The following is a 25,172-nucleotide window of genomic DNA, read 5'->3' as shown; positions in this document are numbered from 1 at the left end:
AGGGCACTGGGTCCTGAGGACCGAGTTTGAGAACCACTGCCCTACATATGCTGCCTGACTACAGCCATCTAGAGGTTGTTTCCTAGCTTATCAAAGAACACAGCCAAAGCAATTATAATAGGTTTCCCAGGTTCACCATAAGTATTCTAGGGTTCTTTTCTCTGCCTGAGCAGAGAATGGATTCATTTTCCTCAGGGATATCTGAAGATATGACATCATCATGGTGCTTTCGTTTTTCTCTCGGAAACGAGGTGAGTGACATCATGTCCGACAATCTCCCGTTCAAGCTACCATATCTCAGAACAAACATGGCTGCCTCCGTGAAAACGCAGCTGTGTGTTGTTGCTTTATTCTTTAGCAATTTTGGAGTAAGATTATTTTTTTCAGAGAGACAAACAAACAAGAAACACGAACTAGTCAAACCACATTAAAAGGTTTATAAAATATTTTAGTACACTCATAGCAATATTCTGTTTTCGACAAGCAAACAAACTACAAACAAACCAAAGACACTAACAAGTCTGGTAAAAATCTGATATTGCATGCTAGGATACTGTTTACGCTTATAATATGCTATTCTCTAAATCTAACAAGTGAAATTACATTTATAACTATTAATACGTTTAACAAAATAAACATTTTTAAAGATTTATAAAATAGAATTACTGTTGAGTGTGTAAGCCGCCATGTTGAAATTACATCACATGGGCAACTCAGACAAGAAAATTTTGTCCGACATCAACATCATAAAAGAAGTGTTTCCGACAGGAAGTGACATTTTTCATGACGTTTTGTGGCATTTTCATCCGAGTTCTGACTTGGAGAGAAATAATTGAATGCACCATCAGTCTGTATGTCAGGTCCAACAATATCTGGAATATCAATTGCTACATACTCTTCAATTGGTTGAGACTGGTAATGGTCTCCCCTTGGTTTGAAATGTTCTTCTGTTAGAGCGACTGTTTCAACCATTTAAGCAGCCGGTTTAGAAACGTGTAACATTTTCTTTTTCTCCTTGGATTGGCACTGTTTGACTATGCAAGGGCTTAGAACTGGGAACTATGGCTGAGTCTTGTTGGGTATCCTTTGAATTTCCAAAAGCAACATTCATCTCCTGAGTTTCTGTGAAGCTGATTGCTGAAGGTAAATCTGGAGTTTGACCATAAAACTCTTCATCATCATTAGTGGTATCTGGGTCCACACCTTGCTTCTCTGGCTGTGGTTTGTCTTGTGATCTCAAATTCCACTTTTGTGGCACTGTCTCTATTAGACTGCAGCTCTGTGTCTGATATGGGAAGAAAACCACAAGGACATAACAAATCCTGTTGGAGTGTTCCAAGTGCTCTCTCCGACTTCACCACATACACAGGATCCTCTGCTATCCTTCTTACAACCCTGTGTACCACATGCTCCCACCTGTCAGCTAGCTTATGTTTCCCTGTAACATTTACATAAGAACATAAGAACTATACAAACGAGTGGAGGCCATTCGGCCCATCAAGCTCGCTTGGGGAGAACTAAACTAATAGCTCAGAGTCGTTAAAATCTTATCTAGCTCTGATTTAAAGGAACCCAAGGATTCAGCTTGCACTACATTATCAGGAAGGCTATCTCATACTCTACACGCTGTGTAAAGAAGTGCTTCCTTAAATCCAGCTTGAAATGTTCTCCCGCTAATTTCCACCTATGGCCACGAGTTCGTGTATTTAAACTAATGTTGAAGTAACTATTTGGTTGAACAGCATCCAAACCTGTTAGAATCTTATATACCTGGATCATGTCCCCCCTCAGTCTCCTTTGCTTGAGACTGAACAGATTTAGCTCAAGTAACCGTTCCTCGTATGACATTCCTCTAAGACCAGGAATCATTTTTGTGGCCCTACGCTGCACCTTTTCTAAGGCCACAATGTCCTTTTTAAGATATGGTGACCAAACCTGCACACAATATTCTAGGTGAGGTCTCACCAAGGAATTGTATAATCTTAGCATTACCTCCCTTGACTTAAACTCCACACACCTGGAGATATACCCCAACATCCTATTGGCCTTTTGTATTGCTTCCCCACACTGGCGAGAATGGGACATGGAAGCATCAACATACACACCAAGGTCTTTCTCATGATCAGCTACCTTTATTTCAGTGACACCCATGAAATACCTGTACTTTATATTTCTGCTCCCTAGATGGAGTACCTTACATTTATCGACGTTAAATTTCATCTGCCAGGTATCGGCCCAGTCACTAATTAAATCAAGATCCCGCTGTAGCTGCTGAGCCACTAATTCAGTATCTGCTACACCACCCACCTTGGTGTCATCTGCAAATTTCACCAGTTTACTGTATATATTGGTATCCATATCATTTATGTAAATTAGGAACAATAGTGGTCCTAAAATCGAACCCTGCGGTACCCCACTATGAACGCAAGCCCACTGTGACATTGTGCCTCTTATAACTACTCGCTGTTTCCTATCTGTTAACCAGTTATCAATCCAGGCCGCTACGGTACCTAAAATTCCTGTCGCTTTGAGTTTAAGTAGGAGCCTCTTGTGGGGGACAACATCAAAAGCCTTTTGGAAATCTAAGTAGATGACATCATAGGCCTTCTTATCATCAACTTCCTGAGTAGCTTCCTCAAAAAACTCCAACAGATTTGTTAAACAGGATCTACCTCTCCTAAATCCATGCTGGCTATCCCGCAAAATGTTATTGGAGTCCAGGTAATCTACCATTTTCTCTTTGATTATAGCCTCCATAACTTTACCAGTTATACAAGTTAGACTGATTGGCCTATAGTTAGACAAATTACTTCTATCCCCTTTTTTGAAAATAGGCGTTATGAAGGCGTGCTTCCAATCAGAAGGTACCACACCTTCAGATAAGGATTTTTAAAACGGTAAAGTTAAGGGTCGGCAAATAATATCCCTCATCTCTTTTAACATTATAGGTAAGATGCCATCAGGGCCCTGTGATTTATTTATTTTGAGCTTAGCTAGGCTTTGCAAAACATCTGCTTCAGTTATATATATATTAGCTGTAGACAATGCTGGATAGGTAATAACTGGTAAATTACTAAGGTCCTCAACAGTGAATACCCGTGCAAAACTATCATTGAACTCATTTACTATATCAATGTTGTTTACTATTATAAGACCCTTACTATCCTGCAGATTAGTAATTTCAGGTTTTAGAGCTCTTTTAGAGTTAAAATACTGGAAGAAACTTTTAACGTCATCCTTAGCTTCCAATGCAACCATCCTTTCGACATTTCTTTCAGCTTGTCTAATATCATTTTTAACTCAGCCTGTAGACTTAGATATTCCTGCTTAATTCTGTCATCGTCAGTTATTTTCCATTGCTGGAACAAAGCCCTTTTCCTCCTTACTTTATGCTTTATTTCCCTAGTAAACCACCTAGGTTGCAATTTCCTAGATTTATTCTTGCTGGAAACAGGTATGAAGTCCTCTTGCACTTGCAATAATATGCTTTTAAACAATTCCCAGGCCTCTTCAACAGTTTTGTTATTTAACTCCATCCAGTTCACAGTTTCTAGTTTTAGTCTCATACACTTAAAGTCAGCCTTCCTAACATTATATATTTTTGATTTGGACTTAGCTCTTCGAACACTAAACTTAACCTCAAATTTGACCATGTTATGATCGCTACTGTCAAGTGGTTCTAAAACGTATAATTTACCAATCCTGTCCTGGTTATTAGAGAGAACAAGATCAAGAATAGCATCTCCCCTGGTAGGGGTGTTAACAAACTGAGTAAAAAAACAATCCTGTACTAATTCCACCATCTCCAGTTCATTTTCTGAAGAGCCAGTGACAATGTCCCACTGCATTCCTGGTAGATTAAAATCACCCATAACTACCGCATCATTTTTATTGCTCATAGTCCTAATATCACTGTGTAACAATCTGCTTTCCTCAGCAGCTATATTAGGTGTTCTGTAACAAACACCGACAATTAGGCTATTTGAGTTTTTAGCATCTAATTTTACCCATATTGCTTCCGTAGTTTTATTTATATCAGTAAGTTCCCTTGCCTGCAAGTTTTCCTTTACATATACTGCAACACCACCTCCCTTTTTTCCTATACGATCCTTACGGAACAACGTGTAACCATCCATATTATATTCATGTCCATCCTTTTCACTCAACCACGTTTCAGTTATTCCTATAATATCATGAGTCCGATGAGATAAAAGCCTCTAAATCATGAATTTTATTCCTAATACTTCTGGCGTTTAAATACAGACAACAAAGGGTAGGCCTATTATGGTGCCCACTTACAATATGATTATTTGGGGCTTTCCGTTCCCCCCCACTGACATAGTTAACTAACCTCCCTGCCCCCCCAGTCCCTAGTTTAAACATTCCTCAACTACTCTACACATACGCCTCCCCAATACACTGGTTCCCCTCTGGTTCAGGTGCAACCCATCCGGCTTGAACAGGTCCCACCTGTTCCAGAAGGTCCTCCAATGCCCCATAAACCTAAACCCCTCTTTCCTACACCATCCTTTTAGCCACGCATTTAATTTCCTTATCTCAGCTAACTTAGCCTGACTTGCACGTGGCACGGGGAGTATTTCGGAGAATACCACCATGGATGTTCTGCTTCTAAGCTTATTGGCGACTTCTATAAATTTATCCTGCAGAACAGCCCTTCTACCCTTGCCTATGTCGTTGGTGCCAACATGCACCACGACAACTGGATCCACCCCAGCTGGGGCCAAAAGCTTATCCACACGATATGGAAGGTCTCCTACCTGGGCACCAGGCAGGCAAGACACCGTACGGGACCCTCTATCATGCGTGCACACATAACTGTCTACTCCCCTAATAATGGAATCCCCCACTACCACAACCTCCCTCTTCCTGGGGGGAGGGGGCTCCTCAGTGCCCAAGGGCCCACCTGCCTCCCCAGTCCGTTCCGGCTCTAAAGCTGGAAGAACCTGAAACCTGTTCGACACAGTCACCTCAGGTGATGCCGCCTCTGCAACGTGTGTACGCCCTTTCCTGCGTCTACGACCTACGGACACCTAGCTCTCTCGACCTCTCTGCTCTTCATTCTCCCCCCTCCCGGCTAGTGGCGTACACACCTTCTCCCTAAAAGGCGTATTAACTTGCTCCTCTAACTCACTGTTGCATTGGATGAGAGCCAGTTGCTCCTCAAGGTCGCGAACCTTGACCATGAGCGAGTCCACTAGCTTACATCGCTCGCAGATGAAGTCCGACTGGACACTAACGTCCAGAAGGGCAAACATGTTGCAAACGCAACACTGAGCCGGCCCCATAATTAACTAACTCACTATGACCCCGTACTCCCAGCCCAGTAAATTTATATAGCGTATTTAACTTTAAAGATTAATTAGCGTACCGTTAAATGCAATAAAGTGCCGAGTACACTAAAATAAGTTACTTGGGTTGAAACGGAACTTAATTATTATTTTTATTAAAAATTTTAAATCCGATAAATTTACTACTACTTACCAAAAGAACTTCTGCCTGAACCAAGTATGAACTAAAAACAAAACGAAATCGAAGTTGCTCTTGGGAGGTCGAAAAACCACAAAAACCCCCTCACAGCAGGCTACTGCCGGAGCGGGGAAAAAAGTGGAAAATGTCCTCCCGGCCCCGACTGGCAACCGAGCAAAGCTCAGGAGCAACTGTCCTTTTCTGGCGCTGAGTAACGTTACCGAAGTTAGATATTATTAGCTATTTCGCCCCGCCGGTGTTTTTTACGGAGTTAAACGCGAACAGAAAACGCAGCTCACTGCCCGTAACAATCGCGCTGTTAATAAACAGACAGGACAGACAAGCACTCACGCCGACCAAAATAAGAACAATAAATAGAAATAACACAGCCACCCACTAAACAATTAAAGCACACAAACACTCAGAAAATACGTTCCAAACACCCCAAAAACAATCACAAACAATCCCAAAACAATCGCTGCAGCTCAACACCACTCTCTCGCAGTATCCCAGCAATCTCTCGCAGCAATCCCAGGATGCCCAGGGTCCTTCATATCACATGTCACATAAGAACTCTGTCTCCTTCCACAAGTTCATCGAACCTAACTTTGTTCCTCTCTTCCATTATTGTAGCACTTTCAGCTGCCAGAGCATATCTTTCCTGGAGGCGACAACGGAGATTCTTCACGTACAAAGAATGACAGATGCGAGATCCATTATAGGGGCTAATGCCAAATCGAGAGGCAGCATAAGCTGATGGCCAAACATCAGTTCATAGGGTGTGTTAATGGCCTTGGACTTGGGTTGTTTTTCGTTCAGGCATTTTCATATGGTCACTGTTTAATTTAAGCCCGCTCACCAGCTGAGATTCTCCGCATCAGTTATTTTATCAAATCCGAAGGGCAGTTACAGGGCAAGTACCCTGTCGAGCTGTTTATAGTGCAATTAAATGCAAGCACTTGTGGCTTGATGTAGTCCCTCTAATGAAATTTGTCCCTCTCATCCAGGGTCCCAAGCATTCCTACAGTAGTAGGGTTCTGTTAAACCACTCTATGGGGTTGCTACGTGGATGATAGGGTGTCATTCTCATTTCCTCCACTCCTACCAAAGACCACAATTCTTATAGTTTGCGATTCATCTCTACCTTGGTCGCCAAGCACCATAGAGGGAAACCCATAATGGACAATGAAGTTCCATCTCAGAGATTTACCGATGGTTTTTGCCTCCTGGTCCTTGGTTGGAACAGCCACTGAAAACTTTGTGAAATGGTCCTTTAATACGAGTATGTTTCTAGTGTCCTTGCAGTCTGGCTACAATGACAAGTAATCCATACAAACTAGTTCTAGAGGATAGGTGATAAGTATATTTTCCATAGGAGCAGCCTTCTGTGGATGAATCTTTCTCCTGAAGCACCTCTCACATGTGTTGCATTTCCTCTCAATATCCTGAGCCATGCGCAGGCAATAAAATCTGGTGCGTGCAATGCTGAGTGCTTGCTCGACCCCAGGGTGTCCTAAATCGTCATGTATAGCCTGTAAGCCTCGATACTGGGATGGCAATATCAATTGATAGACTGTGTTCCCATTGTCATTCCACCTCCTATACAACACTCTATTCCTAAGCTCAAGTCTGGACCATTCTATCAGGAGCAGTTTCACTTCTACATCTCTAGAAGTACTCTTTCCAGATGTAGACTTTTTTCCACTCTCAACAAAGCAAATGACCACCTTTAAAGAAGGATCTCCTCTCTGGGTCTCATACCTGTCCTTTTGTGTCATTTTAAAAACTATTGTCCGTTAGGACTATGATTTCTGCAATGTACAGGTAGTCCTTGAACTATTCACATACTGCCCATTTTAAGGCCAAAAACTCCAATTTTTAAGTGGGGTAGTTCTGCTCTCTCCTTGTTAATCCTCTGCTAGCATAAACCACTCTAAGCTGACCTCCCTGTTCCTGGTAGAACGCAGCTCCTAGTGCTTCATGACATGCATCGGTATGAAGGACATATGGGAGTTTCGGATCAGCAAAAGCAAGAATTGGGGCAGATGTTAACTTCTCAATGATGGTTCGAAAGGCGATTTCGCAGTCAGGAGTCCACTCTGTCCCAAAAGGGACATTCATGTTAACTGGGATCTTGTCACGTTTACATTGATAAGGTTTAGCTCGTTTTCCAAGAGAACTTTATCCAGCTGTAAGGTAGTTCAAAGGCTTGGCAATTTTGGAATAATCTTTGATAAAACGCCAATAGTATCTTGAAAAGCCAAAAAAGTATTTCAGCTCTCGCTTGTTTGTGGGCCGAGGCCAACTTTTCAAGGCAGAGATTTTGTCGGGATCTGTGCAACCACTGTTTGCATCACCCACATGACCAAGATATTTCAGAGATGTTTTGAAGAACTGGCACTTCTCTGGGAACAATTTCAGTCCATATTGTTTGAGATGGTTCAGTATCTTCATTAGTCGGTCTTCATGTTCTTCTAGTGTCTTTTTGAGAAGACAATCGAAACATCCATAAATACTACAACTGTACTCAGATACAAGTCTCCTACACACCTCCTCATCAGCCTTTGGAAAGTACTTAGAGGATTCATGACACCCTGAGGCATACAGTTAAACTCCCAAAAAACCAATGCGACATACAAAAGCCGTCTTGTATTTGTCCTCTTCAGCCACTTCGATTGGTAGTACCTCGACTTGAGGTCCATCACAGAGAATCACTTAGCCCCGCTGAGTGCAGAAAAGACCTCTTCTATGTTTGGAATGGCATAGGCATCTTTAATCGTCTTGCTATTCAATTTCCTGTAATCCACACAGCGAATGACTTTCCCATTTTTCTTCCTAAACACCACAATAGGTGATTCAAATAGGCTCTCAGACTCCCTAATGACCCCTCCATCTAGCAGGTCTTTCAGATGTTGTTTCACTGCTTCCCTGTCATTTGGATGTATGGGTCTGGGCCTCTCCTTAAAAGGGATATTGTCCTGTAATCTGTGATGTTTTTCTGTGTGACCATATGACAATTCATATACTGCAAAATCCTCAGGGATGGAATTTAACTTTTCCCATATCAGCGTCTTCCATTCCTCTGTGAGAGGAGAATCATCTAGATTCAACAAAAATTGGTGTACTGGGATCTTCAAAATTATGATTAATTTTAGGATGGCTAGTTCTCTTCCAGTGGTGTCACACATTGTGCTGCGAATGCCTCCGCTATAGTACGATAACGTAGTAATGTGACATTGTGGTCTGTCATGTTCCTAAGAACCACATTTGCCTTACACAAGGATCTACATGGTATGTCTACAACTATCCTCGCTGGAAACACTCCATCTGGTAGAGATGGAGAATCTGGGGGTTCCAAAACAAATATAGTGCCAGCAATGCCCCTTGTTACTTTAACATCGCCAAGGATGCACACCTTCTGCCCAGCTGGAATTGTGACCTGGCCTCGCCTATGTAACGTCACATTTGAACCCTTACTCTCCCTCTCACAACTCTAAGCAATGTGCTGGAAAAGCAGAGCATAACCATTACTAATGTCACTTCTGTGCAGAAAGTACAGTTCGCCCATACCTACACACTGCTGGTACAGCCTATGAAACACACTTGTCCCAATCAATAATGGAGTTCTACTTTTGAAATGACAATCTTGGGATAATAAGGATGAAAGTTGTACTTTCTTGCCAGTCACTGAAGGGAAATGCAGATCATTATTTGGATTATTTGGACTAGGCCCTCCTTGACCTTTTCTCGGTTTGTTAGGCTTGCAATATGATTCCTCAATTAAGCTACCTCTTCTTCTATCCTTAGGCTTCTGTCCAAACTGCCACTTCACATTCAGCATCATCTGCAAAGGTACTATTGGCTGACTGGACATGCATTCCTGCCTTTGTAGTCCCCAAGTGTTTCTTCATCCTGTCAAGCTTCACTGATCCCATCTTCTTTTCTCAGGAGAAGCAATAATTGAGAGAATGAAGGTGGGTCAGTCGTTTTATGCTCTAGTTGCAAGCTTACAATAAGATTCTGGTCCCAATATCCTCTACAGAACTGTTTGATTAACAGCACCCCCTCTAGAAATTGCTCTAGTCAGGAATGTGTGAATTCGACTAAAATAAGCTGAAGAAATTTCCCCTGCATTCTGACTGCAGTTCGGGAAGGAGGCAAACAAATTCTCATCTTCCACAACTCCAAATGCAGACTGAAGCTGAACAACATATGCAGTAGGAGCAGCAGTAATGCCCAGATGCTTCACAATATTGGAGGCGAGGCTAAGCAAACTCACAATTCACCTTATCCTCTGTGCATCTGACAAGGATGAGAAGATTAACCTGTGTGCACCATGCCTTGTAATCAACTTCCCCTCTCAGTCGTGGGACGCGGCCTGAGAACATCCGTAGCCTGCCTTGGATGAAATGTGAAGTCATTTCACTTACATATTACATATTACATATTCAACGACCACTTTCCATATTTGGGGTAGATTGACAATCTCTTCTTCAACATGTACTGGATGTGAAGAAACATCTGGACAGGAAGCACTGGATGAGAAGTGTGAGGTAGTATTATCTGCAGTTTTCACTTCCCTATCGGATACCTGGGGCCTCATGTATAACGGTGATGGTAGAATTCACACTAAAACATGGCATACGGACAAAACTAGGAATGTGCATACGCAAAAAAAAATCCAGATGCACAAAACTGTGCGTAAGCACAGATCTACGCACATTCTCTTTATAAATCCCAATTAGCGTGAAATTTTACGCACGTGAACGAGCCCACAGCCACTCCCCCGACCCGCCCATAATTATGTATATTTGCATATGGTAATCTGTATAAATACCCGCTTTGTTCTGTGTTTTTCTCAAACAACAATAGATAAACCACATGGGGGAAAAAGAAGTATTTCAGCAAGTGTGAAGTGGAGGTCATGTGAAAATGAGAAAAGAAAAGCGATATTATATGGTGGTTTAAGTAGTGGCGTTAACAATACACGAAAGTTGATGAAGCTGCACAGCGTGGCGGAGTCAGTTAAAAGTGTTGGTTCCGAAATTCGAAATGTGGCCAAAATTAAAAAGAAGTGGTTGGACATTAAAGTCGACGTGAAAAAACGAATGGCCGCTCACTGTAAGAGTCTTAAGACTACAGGCGGAGGAAGCGGAATTCCCGGTCTCACACCCTTTGAGCAACGAGCTTTGAGCTGCAATGATTGGGGACACACTTTTATCAAGAATTTTGCCTGCGAGTGAGAGAGAGACTCCGCTTAGACCAGGAGCCCAGAGGGGTCAGCCTAGCTGAAAAGCGAACCAATTTCCCTTAGTGTAATCTTGCGGGGGGCATATGACAGTTCATCAGAATGGATGTCCGCCGGGCCCGTGGTGGTGGATGTGGCTGTGAGGGGTGTGGTAATGAATTCAAATTATTGAGCTAGGTCAGCTGATATCCGAACCAAATTAAACTAGTTGGAACTTGTTCTGTATCAACCCAGGTATCATAAATTAACATTGCCAGACAGTTTCTGTGGTGGGTTACCCCTGCCAGACGCGCCCAAAAATACCACACCCAAAATTGAGCTAAATCAGCTTATATCCGAACTGAATGAAACTAGCTGGAATTTGTTCAGTATCAACCCAGGTACCATGAATGAACATTGCCAGACAGTTTCTGTGGTGGGTTATCCCTGCCAGACACGCCCAAAAAGACCACACCCAAAACTGAGCTAGGTCAGCTTACATCCTAACTGAATGAAACTAGCTGGAATTTGTTCAGTATCAGCCTAGGTATCATGAATGAGCATTGCCAGACAGTTTCTGTGGTGGGTTACCACTGCCAGACACACCAAAATTTGAGCTAAATCAGCTGATATAGATATCCGAACTGAATGAAACTAGAGATGTTGCCAATGAATTACATCTACTGTAAATGATACGCTGTGTGATATTAACAACACATTAAAACAATTAGCTAAATAAATGTGGTGTAACCTGTTTTGAATTCTTGCTATTACATTCAAACGAAGTTGTAACGTTGTTCCATTTGACGGAAAATTTGGTGGCTCAGGTTCATCTTGCCTAAGCTCTTCAGATACCGGCAAGCCACGATTTTGTGTCAGATTATGCAACACACTACACGCCTGTACAATGCTTCACACTTTTTGAGGACTGTATAGCGGCACCCCACTGGTCTTGTGCAGGCAGCGCCAATGGCCTTTAAACTGACCTATAGTACGCCCTACCACTGCCCAGGCCCAAGCATCATTATAATGCCACTCTTGTTCATTCCGTGGGTTTGTGAGTGGTGTGAAAAGCCACGACTTCAGTGGGTACCCACTGTCCCCTAAGGAATTGTCAAATGGTTAAATCAAACAAAGCTTACAATATTGGGCCAAATTATAAAATGGGAAAAATCTTCTTACCGATCAGCCTGCCATCACGTACCACCCCATTTTCAAGTTTGTTTCCATCACTACTGTTTCTAAGAATAAACGAATCATGGGTTGAGCCAGGCCATCTAGCTACAACATTAATGAGACACATGTTTGAATTAGGGCTGCAATGATTCATCGAGTAACTCAAAGAACTTGATTGCAAATAATCATTGATGCAAATTCTATTTGTATAATCCGCACGACTATGTACTACTTAGTGACCACCGTGTTTCACACAGAGGATTATTACTGTCGCACAGTGTGCTTACGCTGCATTACGTGTAGCAGGGGTGACTAGATGCCGCAATGAAGGAAGACAGGGAAAATAGCAAGGAAAGTTAGAGAAAAAGACAAAAAATGTCTAAAGTTAGGGACCATTTCAAATAAAAGAAACGCGAAAATACTGTACAGTGTGTCCATTGTAAAACCGAATTAGCTTAACACAACAGCACAACGTCAATGATTCAACATCTCAACAGAAAGCACCCAGTCTATGCATCCGGTCCACAGAGTGGAACCAGTACAAGGTAAGCGCGAATGTTTCACTCACATCTGCGGCTAAAAATAGACCTGCGATAGAAACGTATTTATGGGCATGTGTGTGAATAAAAAAAAAAGTATAACGAGATTCAGCCCAGGGTGGCATGCTGGTGCAGTGGTTAGCACTGTTGCCTCACACCTCTGGGACCCGGGTTCGAGTCTGGGCCACATGTCTGTGGAGTTTGCATGTTCTCCCCATGTCGTTGTGGGGTTTCCTCTGGGTTCTCCGGTCCCCCCCGTCCAAAAACATGCTGAGGCTAATTGGAGTTGCTAAATTGCCCATAGGTGTGTCTGTGTGAGTGAATGGTGTGTGAGTGTGCCCTGCGGTGGGCTGGCCCCCCATCCTGGGTTGTTCCCTGCCTCCATGCCCATTGCTTCCGGGGTGGGCTCCGGACCCCCCGCGACCCAGTAGGATAAGTGGTTTGGAAAATGGATGGATTGATGGATGGATGGATTCAGCCCAAGCAGCCCCTATTTTTCTTCAATAAAAACACTGATAACACAACAGCAGTAAAAATGATGCTGTCGTAGTTTAATTAACATGGAGCTGGAGCCTGTCTATATGTCATGACCTGTGCGTCCAGTCCTCGTGTGTGTCACGCCCCCTTATCATCCACGTGTGTTTCCCTGATTGTGTCCAGCTGTTTCTTGTTATTTCGGCTTGTTTCCTGTATTTAGTCCACATCTAAGTCCGTCTGAGTCAGATCCGTCATTAACGCTGTCTTCCCTGTGTCCTCCCTGCACCTTGGCTTACCTGCCTCGTCTTTCTCTACTTTCTGCCTGCCCTTCTGCCCATGAACGTCACAATATACACTAGGAACAAAGAGACGGTTCCGTTACAGAGATGGTGAACTCAGGTGGAGTGAAGGAAAACAACAGCAGTGCTTGTAATATATAAATATAAAATATAAATATATTAATATAGAATACAGTTATAAATATAAAAAAACCTAAGATAACTATTAGTAAAATACAATATAAAAATATATTCCCTATTGCAGTCTACAGTGTACTGTATGAAAAAAAAATCCTAAGTTCTTTATAGATTATAGGTATTTACAAGTCAATGTGATTTAAAGTGACCAAGTGCATATCAGCAGCAATACAGAGGTGTTGATTAACGATTAATGGTTAGTCTTCTGCAGTGGGAAGGGATGACGGAGGTCACTGCTCTGAGGAAAAAGCTGTTCCTCAGTCTGTTTGTTCATGACTTGTTGGTCCTGAATCTTTTGCCCGATGGAAGGGGGACAAACAGTTTGTAACCCTGGTAAGTGGGGTCCTTGATGATGTTGCTAGCCTTCCTACATAGTCGGCTAGCATAAACATTGTTCAGATCTGGGAGCTTCGTACACACGATCCTCTGCGCAATCTTAACTATCCGGGCCAAGTCTCTCCGGTTCGCTGCAGTGTGGCTGGAGTACCACACAGTAGCACCATAGCAGAGAAGGCTCTATATGGTGCTCCTGTAGAAGTTAACAAGGAGCTTAGTGGGAAGTCTAGCTTTGAGTATTCTTAAGAAGAAAAGTCTCTGTTGGGCTTTCTTCACCAAGTGAGAAGTGTTCACAGTTCATTTCAGGTCCTTTGAGATGTAGATCCCCAGGAATTTGATATCGTTAACCCTCTCCACTTCCTCTCCACTTATGTGGAGGGGGGAAGGTGTCATTTTCCTGGCTCTCCTAAAGTCCATAACAATCTCCTTTGTCCTGGATGTATTCAAGACAAGGTTGCTGTACGAGCACCACTGTACATAAGAGGCTTAAGTGTTGCACCTCCTCTCTGTAATGGGTCTCATCGTCTCCTACTATCAGTCCGACTACCGTGGTGTCATATGCAAATTTCACTATGGTGTTGGAGGTGCGGATGGGTGTGCAATCGTGGTGAATAAGGTAAAAAGGGCTGGGCTGAGGACACAGCCCTGTGGTACTCCTGTGCTCAGTGTGAGAGTGGATGATATGCGGTTTCCCACCCTCACATTTTGTGGTCTGTTGGTAAGAAAGTTCAGAATCCATGAGCAGAGTCTGGTGATTAGCCCCAGGTTGGTGAGCTTGGTAATCAGTTTGTGGGGGATTATTGAGTTAAAGGCAGAGCTGAAGTCAATAAATAACATTCTGCCGTATGTGGCGGGACGCTTCAAATGAGACAGGGTAGCGTGAAGTGCGACTAAAATTACATCTTCTGTTGACCTGTTTCCCCGGTAAGCAAACTGACGGCTATCCAGATCAGTGGGAATGCTGGACTTGATGTGCGTGAGAACAAGCCTCTCGAAGCACTTCATGGCAATCGGTGTTAGAGCAACAGGATGACAATCGTTGAGACATGTGACTGCTTGCTTTTTGGGCACTGGCATGATGGGAGCGGTTTTGAGGCATGTGGGAATTGTAGCCTCCTGCAGAGACATATTAAAGATGTTTGTTAGCACCCCTGCTAGCTGATCAGCACATGACTTCAGTGTGCGGCCTTGTACTCAGTCTGGTCCTGCTGCTTTGGAGGCGTCGATCCTCCCCAGGGTCATTTTCACCTGGTGGGGCTGTAAAACAAGCACTGGCTCCTCCCTGGGTGGCAGAGTTATTTGAGTGCCCTCAATACCTTTTTTAACCTTAATAGCATATTAGAAATACGCTCTATAATAACTTCATAGCTTTATGGTAGCTTTATAGACATGGGCTACAAATACATTAAAATATCAAGTTATCCACAGATTGTTTCTTGCATGTCTTACCTCTAGCAGAGTCAAGCTAGTAAGTGAACTTTAAGAGTAGCCTATTATCATAAGCAAAATAAGGCATCTGGCAGAAGGCCTGGGAAAGCAAGGTGCACTCCTGGGGAGACAGCAGAGTTAGCTGACAGCAATTGGGGAATCCCTTGAGTCTTTCAATGCCTGTATGACAGAGCTGGCCTCCCAAGTGCAGAACCACCTTCAGATTTGCTTTTCCACTTTGTCACCTCATCCAGTACGTGAACAGCACCTGTCTTTTCAAGGTCAGTACAATGAGAATCCCAGGTCCTTCCTTTTCTGGCTCAGTGCTCCGTTATAATCAAGCTGCAGCCTTCTGCTTTTTAGTACCAAGCGTTCCCAGGTGGGGTATGTCACAACGTTCTTCAGTGGGTGGGATTGGCAGGCCCAGTGTTATGCTTATTATCATGGTTTGACTGAAACGATTAAAGATGAATTAACCACCCACAAACTTCTTGGATCTTTGGAAGAGTTAATAGACCTTGCTATCCAGGCCACCATCAGATCCACCAGCATGAAATGGAATGTGACAGAGGCAGCAGACTTCTGCATTCCAGCAAACAAGCATTGTTAAATCCCGCTGATGCTGGTCCCAAGATGAGACCCAACTTTCCTCAGCTGAATGCCAGCAGTGCAGGTCTTCTGGGGCCTGTCTGTACTGTGGGATTATGGGGCACTTCATAAACACATATCCAGAAAAAGGGCATGCCTGCCAGTAATGAAAAGGGCACTGGTAGTCATTGTTCTTTGTTCAAAGGGAGGGCTTTTTTGTCAGCTGCCTTTTCCTGGGGGAATACCTGGCTGTCTCTAACAGCACTACTTGATGAAAGTTTTATCAACTCCTTACTGGTCCAGCAGTGGGGAGTTCGTACTATGTGGGTGCAGTCTCCATTGGTAGCAGGTCAAGGATGTTCTCAGTGACCCATGACACCATTCCAGTGAGTCTATCACTAGCTAGTCATCCATCCATCCATCCATTTTCCAAACCGCTTATCCTACTGGGTTGCGGGGGGTCCCGAGCCTATCCCGGAAGCAATGGGCACGAGGCAGGGAACAATCCAGGATGGGGGGCCAGGCCATCGCACCATTCACTCACACAGACACACCTACGGGCAATTTAGCAACTCCAATTAGCCTCAGCATGTTTTTGGACTGTGGGGGGAAACCGGAGTATCCAGAGGAAACCCCACGACGACATGATGAGAACATGCAAACTCCACACACATGTAACCCAGGCGGAGACTCGAACCCAGGTCCCAGAGGTGTGAGGCAACAGTGCTAACCACTGTACCACCATGCCGCCCCCTAGCTAGTAATCATGAGGAGGAAATCACTTTATTTGCCATTGGCACCTCTGGTGCTTAGGTATCCACATTGGCTCCTCTGACATAATGTACTGGCAGTGATTATAATTTGCCCTTTTTAGCTTCTTTTTTGTAGAGAAGAAGGATGCCTTTCCCCACCCTTGCCTTGATTACAGTGGCTTAAATGAAATAATGGTTAAGAACCATTGCCCTCTGCCTATGTTGTTTTCAGAGTTAGATCAGCTTCAATGGGGCAGAATTTTTCCAAGTTATCTATAAAATACCATTCACCTGATGCGAATTCAGGAGGTCATTATGAGTATCTTGTTTAACACATGGATGATATTTCAGGACCAGATCAATTATGTCCTCTGTGACATAATAAACAGGTTTGTTTTCATTTTGACAATATCCTCATTTTTTACTTGCAATGCCCAGGATCATGTGCAATATGTCCATCTTAAATTGACCCTTTTAAACAACCAATTCAACAATGTGGAGAAATGTATGCTCCACCCGTGCACCATCTCGTTCTTGGGCTTTGTCTTGGCAGAGGGCTTAGGCCAAATAGATCCCTTGAAGATAAAGGCAGTCACAAAATGGCTGCAGCCCCCTTCCCAGAAGAACCTGGCAATTTTTATTGGTGCTGCATTCAGGGTTATAGAGTGATCACCACCCCCTTACCTTGGCACCCTGTTTAGTTGGACCGTTCCCCAAATTCTCCATCGCCTGACCCTTCTCCTGTCCTAATGATTTTCGCCTCACGATTTGGATTCCTATTGTTGCTCGAGTTCAGACCCTTGTGCTCTGTCTCAGTGCTTGCACTCCCCATTAAATGTGTAAAATATGTTATAATAAACAAAAAACTAATATGAATGGCTCATTCAAACAATAAAATCATTTATTGATTTATTTATCATATATTTTCTCTTTTACACAGTTTCTTATAGTGTAATTAGCTCCTCTGTACATGGTAGTTGAATCTGGGATTCTGAAGAAATACAGTAGTGGGAGTGATAACAACATAGACATTACATTTTAACTGACTGTCTGACCACTGACTGTTTTACAGTGACATTCAGATTTTCCTGCTATTATCTTTTGCATACAGCTGAGGGTGTTTACTGGTTTATCCTGTCACATATAACGTATATCGTTGATGCTTAACCCACCACTCGATGATGATAAATTTAAACAAAGAAATTTCATTAAGTTGATTTTTGTGTCTTGGTTGTCATGATGCTTATTATAACTAATCATTACATGAGCTATAATGCAGTTAAAGTCCATGTGAATAAAGAAAGAATATTAATTTGAAAATCTTTGTCATTGATCAAAAAGACACTTTATAAAATACACATTTATTTTTCTTTAAAAACAAAATGTTGAGAAACTGAAAGTGAAAAATGAAAATTTTCATTAATTGCAGTAATAATGGTTAAACATTTCATTTTTAAATGTCATCATCTTCCTTCGATAGTTGATCCATGTAGTCAGTTTAATGCCTAAATATATGATTCCTACAATCCCACATTGTGTTGTCTTTGCTCTAATTTCCTCGATGGAGGTTTTTTTTTTTTTTTTTTTTTTTAATAAATTTAGTTTTTATAGAGGATATGGCAATGCAGAAAAATGGACTAACACACAGACCCATGAACATGTCACCATTTACCACACTAAAATCGAGCATTCCCGTTCCCATTGCATTAAGTGTTTTATGTCATTTATCCACACCAGGCACAAATGAAAGAGACCAGACCAGGCCAAACCGGGCTGAATCAGGCTGAACCAGGCTGGATTTATTTGTTTTTCCATTACAATTAGGAATGCAGACAGGGGCATTGAGGGTGAAGTGCTGACATAGGAGAAAACAGCAATGGTCACAGATCTATACTAGTAAAAAGATTCCTTATTGAGGCATTAACGATACTCACAACCTGACATTCAAATGCCAAAAGAAAAATATTAAGGAAGGATTATGAATTTTCATGGTTTGTCACACAAAAGATGGTAATGGAAAAACAAATTTTCGCTGTACATCCTGGCATGGCTTAACAATGTGAAAATGACATCATCGATCCATGACCATTCCATTCTGCCCCCATTCAACACTTCTATCCAGCCCTGTCTTTGACACATACATCCAGTCTGCTCAGCACTGCTCTGCCTCAATGAAGCCCTCCTTCTCGTGACCTCCAACCTCCACCTCAGCATAACTGTTGTGGCAGCCCTGGTTCCGGAACTTCATGGATGGCCAGTAGTTGTTGGTACGTCGCTGAGGGAGCAATACAGGGTAAAGAATGAAAAATTGGTGAGCTGTGTTTGTGTGTAATTAATAAAATTTTGCATTTGTTTTATGGATTGTCTGTAGAGTGAGTAAGGCAATATATTATTCTTTAAGAATTTCACTAAAAAGATAAGTGATACTAAAAAGAATAATCCCAGTCCCTAGTTTTTTATTATATTGATTTTATATATCCTTTCTTTAAAGATAAATTTAACACTCTAGGTAGAAATCAACTTTTTAGGTACATCTTAGACCTATTGAGGCCTTGCGGTCAAACACTGTTGTGCAGAAGGACAGAGGTTGAAAAAATCACCTGCATGAGGTAGAATGGAGGGGCAACAGTAGGGTGTGTGTTAATGTAGTAAAGAGCCAACAGTGTCAGGACCACCAGCAGAACCACAGCAGCTGCTACCCCTGCAATGATTCCCGTGTGCTCTGGTGCCCCCTGCTGCCTTGGAGGACCTGTCTGCAAGTCTGTGGAGGAGATTATAAAGTGAAGGTTGATGAAGAATGCCGCACAGCACAGAGCTGATACCTCTTCCGCGTTATATTCTTCATATAACAACACAATTCTTCCCGGGGGAGAACAAGTACAAGATATTGGTACAAGGAATATTTTACTTTCATTAACCTATACCAGGGTTCCCTTATTCTGGCCATAGAGGGCCAAAAACAAAACATGCTTTATTTGCATAAGTACATTGGAATGCTTCTCTTTGCTGACCCTACCTTGCTCACTATAACTTGGGGATCACAGCACAGGGTCAGGTAATGTGCAGCGTCTCTGAAGCTGGGGATTAAGGGCTTTGCTCAGAGGCCCATGAACATGTAACTGTCCTGCTGAGGATGGAGCGCAAACTGGCAACCTTATGATCACAGGCACTGAAACGTAGCCCACTGAGCCACTTATCAAAAATCTGCAAAATGTGTTGCAGACTGGCCTCCAGGGCTAGAATTTGGGAACTCTGACCTATGCAATGGACTGTCCACTCATGTGGCTGGAGTGTGGTGTGGTATCTACAGAGACTAGTCCAAAAGTGGACATAATAACCACCACAATGCCTTATCTTAATCAGGTAGTGACCATCATGTGGCTGCCTTTATTGTTAATTGGCTAATGTAATCAGTGACTAACAGCTGAATTTTCGTTTGATGCGTAAAGGCATTGTAAGGTCACCATCACTAAAATGAAAGGCTTCTAACTGACCCAATTGCTAACACACACTTAGTACATTTTGTAATTGCAGAATTTTTATACAATGTCAATGTATTGCAATGAAAAGACTCTACAAGAGTCTGCTTTGCTAAATACAGTTTGTAGACTGCTTGCTGTCTTTTTCTCTCTGTCACACACACACACACACACACACACACACACAGACACACACACACACACACACATATATATATATATATATATATATATATATATATATATGTATGTATGTATGTACAGTACTGTGCAAAAGTTTTAGGCAGTCCAAAGAAATGTTTAAAGCTGTTTATCTGGGTAGCAAGTGCACTTTGGCTTAGGACAAAAAACAAAATTTAACAAAACGTGCAAATAGTAACGCAATAAAAACTAGTAATAATTTCTTCTGTTTTCTAAAAAGTTACTGATATCTAGTTGGATGGCTAGATGAACACCACTTCAGTTCCCAAACTTCTCCTCAGGGGCACCTCAGCCATTCCATGATTTTGTTAAATTTCACCAACAGCTCAATTGAATAATTGGTTTAAAAAGTTAGTGACAGATTGACTAGCTGTATGAGGTGTGCTAGAGGCCAAGTCAAAAAATACATGGCTGCACTGGACGGTCACTGCAAATACTAGGATGATTTTAGCAGAGGTTCTGAAATGGCTAAGCTGACACACTTTGACAGGCATAATATCATAGTTTTACACCAACATGAGGATAATCTAAACATCATTTTCTTTGCCTGCCTAAGACTTTTGCACAGTACTATATGTTCTGATCCATCTTAGTGGCATGTCAAACAGGAATGCATGCAAAAGGACGAGCCCATCCATCCAATCCCGCATGCCCACTCACACACACACACACACACACACACACACACACAGGTTTGTAATTATATCTTTGTGGGGACTCTCCATTCAAAATCCCAGCATGACAACCTTAACGTCTATCCAGCCCTAACCTTAACCATAAATAACCAAACAAAACAGACGACTGTTAGCAATTTGACCTTTTTGATTGCAGTCAAAGATTTTTATAAAATTAATGTTATCCAAATGGGGAACTGAAAAATGTCCCCAGAAGTAAGGAAGTTTAATTTTTTAGGTTTCAGGCAAACCACCCCCTCCCCACGACCCCAACACACACACACAAACACACTGGTTCACAGATAAAACTCCACAGGCCATGGTCAGTTGTCCAGGGGTACACTAAATTCACACTTAGCTGATTAAAACAGAAACTTTGCTGGTGCTGCAGTGAAGCCAAAGGAATCTGCAACTGCAGTAATAAAAGTTAACCAGCCAGACTCCAAACAGGAAACGCATACATGGTTAACTGCTGGCCAACTCACCATTCCCATTGTAGTGAATGAGAAGTTTGGTGTCATCTGTGGATGAAGAACAGGATTGTTGTGCGACGTCACGGAGACAAAAGTGAAAGAGGGGAGCAGCCCTCCCTTCAACACATACTCATGCAGCAGACAGAGATGAAGATGCAGGTAAAAGACAACAATGAATGACCAGATACCTTCTGGGAAAATCCTTATTTGTATTCACTCATGAACATAAATAATAGTTTGATAAAATAACTAAAAACATACTTGAGCAATGCTTATTTATTTAAATTCGTTTTCCCACTCTCAAAAACATATCAGTCACTTGTCGCCTGCTCATGGCCAAAATGAAAATTTGTCCTTACGCGATCTAGAGCCGTGGGTCCCACAAGAATATAGACCTCTACTTTGGTGTAATCTTTTTGTTGCCGTAGATGCTCTGCTCGAGGACTTTCCCCTCACACAGGAACACATCAGTTTCCAATGCTGAGAAGCGTTCTCCAGACCATTTTGTTTTTAATAGTGCCTGCCGCTAATATGGCTTTTATAGGGAATGGGAGATGACTCTAGTTTATAGCATATTATGCCCCAAACACACCCATGTCTAATTAGGAGACTTAGTACAGCCCCTTTGAACCATGCGGCAGGTTCAGTCAAGACACAGTGACTGTCTGTCTGCTTAAACTAGCAAAAGTAGGTTGGCCACAACCTAAAAGGATCTATACTATGACCGTATGCTTTAGATCATTAAAATGGGGACAATCATGTAAAATGAAAATTGATATGCCACCATTTAGACTTTCAAGCTCTTCTGTAAGATTGTGCAATTGGTCAGTCCAGAATGGCCATTGTAAGTAGAGGCGAGGCTTGCCTTCTGTAACTGGGGTGTCAGCTCTCAGCTCCGGGGAGGGTGAGGGCTGGATGCCAGATGGGCTGAAGGGCCCTGTTGAGGTGTCTGGGCTCCCGGGGGTGTAGTCCTCACACGTGCTTTCTGTGGCCTATAAGGAGGATACTGTGTAAAATGAATTGCAGTAGGTATAGAGCACCAATACTGGGCTATAGAATCAGCAGCTTATACCTCTGAACAGCCGTAGTCCAGCCACTCATGTCTATGACGGTCTATACCATCTGAGCACCTGAAACACAGGAACACACACCTGGAGGCACACACCTGGAGAAGCAGGACTGAAGACATGGATGCACATTCCCACCCACTGAGGACACTCACAGACAGATGGTGGTGGCATATGGTCCGGTATGTATAGAACTGTGCAAAAGTCTTAGGCAGGCAAAGAAAATGATGTTTAGATTATCCTCGTGTTGGTGTAAAACTATGATATTATGGCAGTCAAAGTGTGTCAGCTTAGCCATTTCAGAACCTCTGCTAAAATCATCCTAGTATTTGCGGCAACCGTCCAGTGCAGCCATGTATTTTTTTACTTGGCACACCTCATACAACTTTTCAATCTGTCACTGACTTTTTAAACCAACATATTTCATTATTTAATTGAGCTGTCGGTGAAATTGAACAAAATCATGAAACGGCTGAGGTGCGCCTGAGGAGATGTTTGGGAACTGAAGCGGTGTTCATCTAGCCATCCAACTAGATATCAGTAACATTTTAGAAAACAGAAGAACTTATTACAAGTTTTTATTGTGTTACTCTTAATTTGCACATGTTCTAATGTTAAATTGTGTTTTTGTTCTAAGCCAAAGTACACTTGCTACCCAGATAAACAGCTTTAAACATTTCTTTGGACTGCCTAAGACTTTTGCACAGTACTGTATACATGTATAAGCACACTGTCACAAATGCGGGTACTTGTTCTGTGTGAAGTTAAATGTATACATGTGTGATATTACCTTTTTTACTTATAGGCCCTTTACGGTATGGATAGAAATATGGAACATTTTGTATATTAATGGTCAGCTGAAAATGTGGTGGCCATTCATGACATTTTTAGCTTTCTAAAGACCTTGAAAACTGGTCTCAAGCAAGCTAACCTTGACGCTGTTTGGTAGCACTTTATTTAAAGCTGTCATTTCCAATGCACTATAAATGCTCTCATAATGCATTAAAATGGTCAGTATCAAAATTTGTAAAGCACTACATCATCTTCTATTGACAGACATAAGGAATTATAATGTTGATTATAATACTTCATAAGCACCAATAATGCTATCATCTATACTGTACTATAGACTTCATAATACATCACAATGGTTGGTACAAGCATTAAGGATCTGTTGCTTGCATTATGATGGCATCTATAGTGAATAATACATGAGAAATTCATAAAGCATCTTAGCTGTAAGGTGCTATGCTTTTTTATATATATAGCTATGTTTATAATTTTTATGAATGTATTATAATGTGTTATGAATGTATTCATAGATTCTCATAGACATGGCATTCATAGAATGGTGTTACCAGCCATATGAAAGAAGGACCACCAGTCTGAGAGACATAGGCTAAAAAGACTATTAAGAAATGTCACAGTTCTATGATGTATGGGTCCCACACTGACGTAAAATATTGTTCCTCATTGATCATAGTGCAAAAAAGTTATAAATATAGTAAAATATGTAAGACAGGGGTGGGGAACCTGTTTCACTGCGTTAACACTATAACATGCTTACTAAAAGTAACACAATAAAAAATAAACAAAAATTGTGTATGTTCTCCAAAGTTACTGATATCTTCTTTGAGTACTTCTATTCCCTTTTTGAATATGGGTGTTATATTAGCATGCTTCCAATCAGAAGGTACCACACCGGTGGCAACTATAGAGTGGAGGTGGGATAATCTCTGCTTTTGTTCCGAAACCTCTACTTAGGGACACCTCAACCATTCTATGTATTTCTTATGTTTCTCCAACAGCACAATTTATTTGATTTGTTAAATAAATCAAAGGGGTTGAGATTAGTCAAACAAGGTGGGATAATGGCTAAGCTAACATACTTTGACAAACATAATATTATAGTTTTATACTCCACATAAGTGGAACATGAAGATCATTTAAACATCGTTTTCTGTGACTTTTGCACAGTACTGTACATATGAAGCTTATATTTATTTAGTATTTAGACAAACTGGATAAATGGCCACCAGCCCTAGAACTACATACAACCTTGTTAATTAGGCCCAGCTTGCCCTTTTTAGCTAGTGTGTTAAAGGGTCAACTGGAGGAGCAGAAAGGATGCACTGGAAAAGAGGATGGAAAACCAGGACTGAAGCTGCTTCCATTCTTCAGCTTGTATAGGTTTTCAGTACTTTGGCTCTGCTGCTTTGTCTTTGAGGGCTTTTTAAATGACTTTCAGTTTCCTAAAGGGGCTTAGTCCCTATTTTTCTTGATAACAACATCTGTTTGTTTATTCAGTCATTGCTGTCCTGCTCTGTCACAGTTCTTCATGCTGGTTGGTGCTGTAGTAGCACAGAGGCTACAATGGGATCTTGATTAAATTAGCACCTGGGCTGATACCTGGCAGATGAAATTTAACGTAGATAAATGTAAGGTAATCCATGTGTCCTGCCCCGATCGTTCACTCCTTCCTTGTGCCACACCCCTTCGTTAACCTCGGGTGGAATCCCCGTGTGATCAGCTGTTTCTGGTTGTTGTCATTAGTCCTGTGTATTCAGTCTGCGTTTCAGTTTGTTTTCCCAGTCCAGTCTTCTGCATTTTCTTTGCCTTCCCTGATTACGAGAAAGACCTCGGTGTGTATGTTGATGCTTCCATGTCCCACTCTCGCCAGTGTGGGGAAGCAATTAAAAAGGCCAATAGGATGTTGGGTTACATATCTAGGTGTGTGGAGTTTAAGTCAAGGGAGGTGATGCTACGATTATACAATTCCTTGGTAAGACCCC

The 25,172-nt window shown here is 42.1% G+C and overlaps 1 protein-coding gene across 2 annotated transcripts in view; it reads right to left on the bottom strand.

The window, feature by feature from the left end:
- Positions 1–17,369: 17,369 nt before the first annotated feature.
- plxdc1 (plexin domain containing 1) overlaps positions 17,370–25,172 on the bottom strand; it is a 68,144-nt gene continuing 60,341 nt past the window's right edge. The window contains exons 10-14 of one of the 2 annotated variants that reach the window (XM_049001066.1): positions 22,386–22,443; positions 22,179–22,305; positions 21,326–21,361; positions 19,087–19,247; positions 17,370–18,761 (exon numbers count right to left, since the gene is read on the bottom strand). In XM_049001066.1, coding sequence (XP_048857023.1) covers positions 18,639–18,761; positions 19,087–19,247; positions 21,326–21,361; positions 22,179–22,305; positions 22,386–22,443 — 505 coding nt within the window. In that variant the 3' untranslated portion in view covers positions 17,370–18,638. The remainder of the gene's footprint in view (positions 18,762–19,086; positions 19,248–21,325; positions 21,362–22,178; positions 22,306–22,385; positions 22,444–25,172) is intronic. The other variant, XM_049001068.1, reaches the window with a different exon arrangement.

This window comes from Brienomyrus brachyistius, unplaced genomic scaffold (genome assembly GCF_023856365.1).
Source record: "Brienomyrus brachyistius isolate T26 unplaced genomic scaffold, BBRACH_0.4 scaffold55, whole genome shotgun sequence".
Lineage (NCBI taxonomy): Eukaryota > Metazoa > Chordata > Actinopteri > Osteoglossiformes > Mormyridae > Brienomyrus > Brienomyrus brachyistius.
Note: the sequence above shows the minus strand (reverse complement) of the source record. Positions and strands in the feature narration are given on the sequence as shown.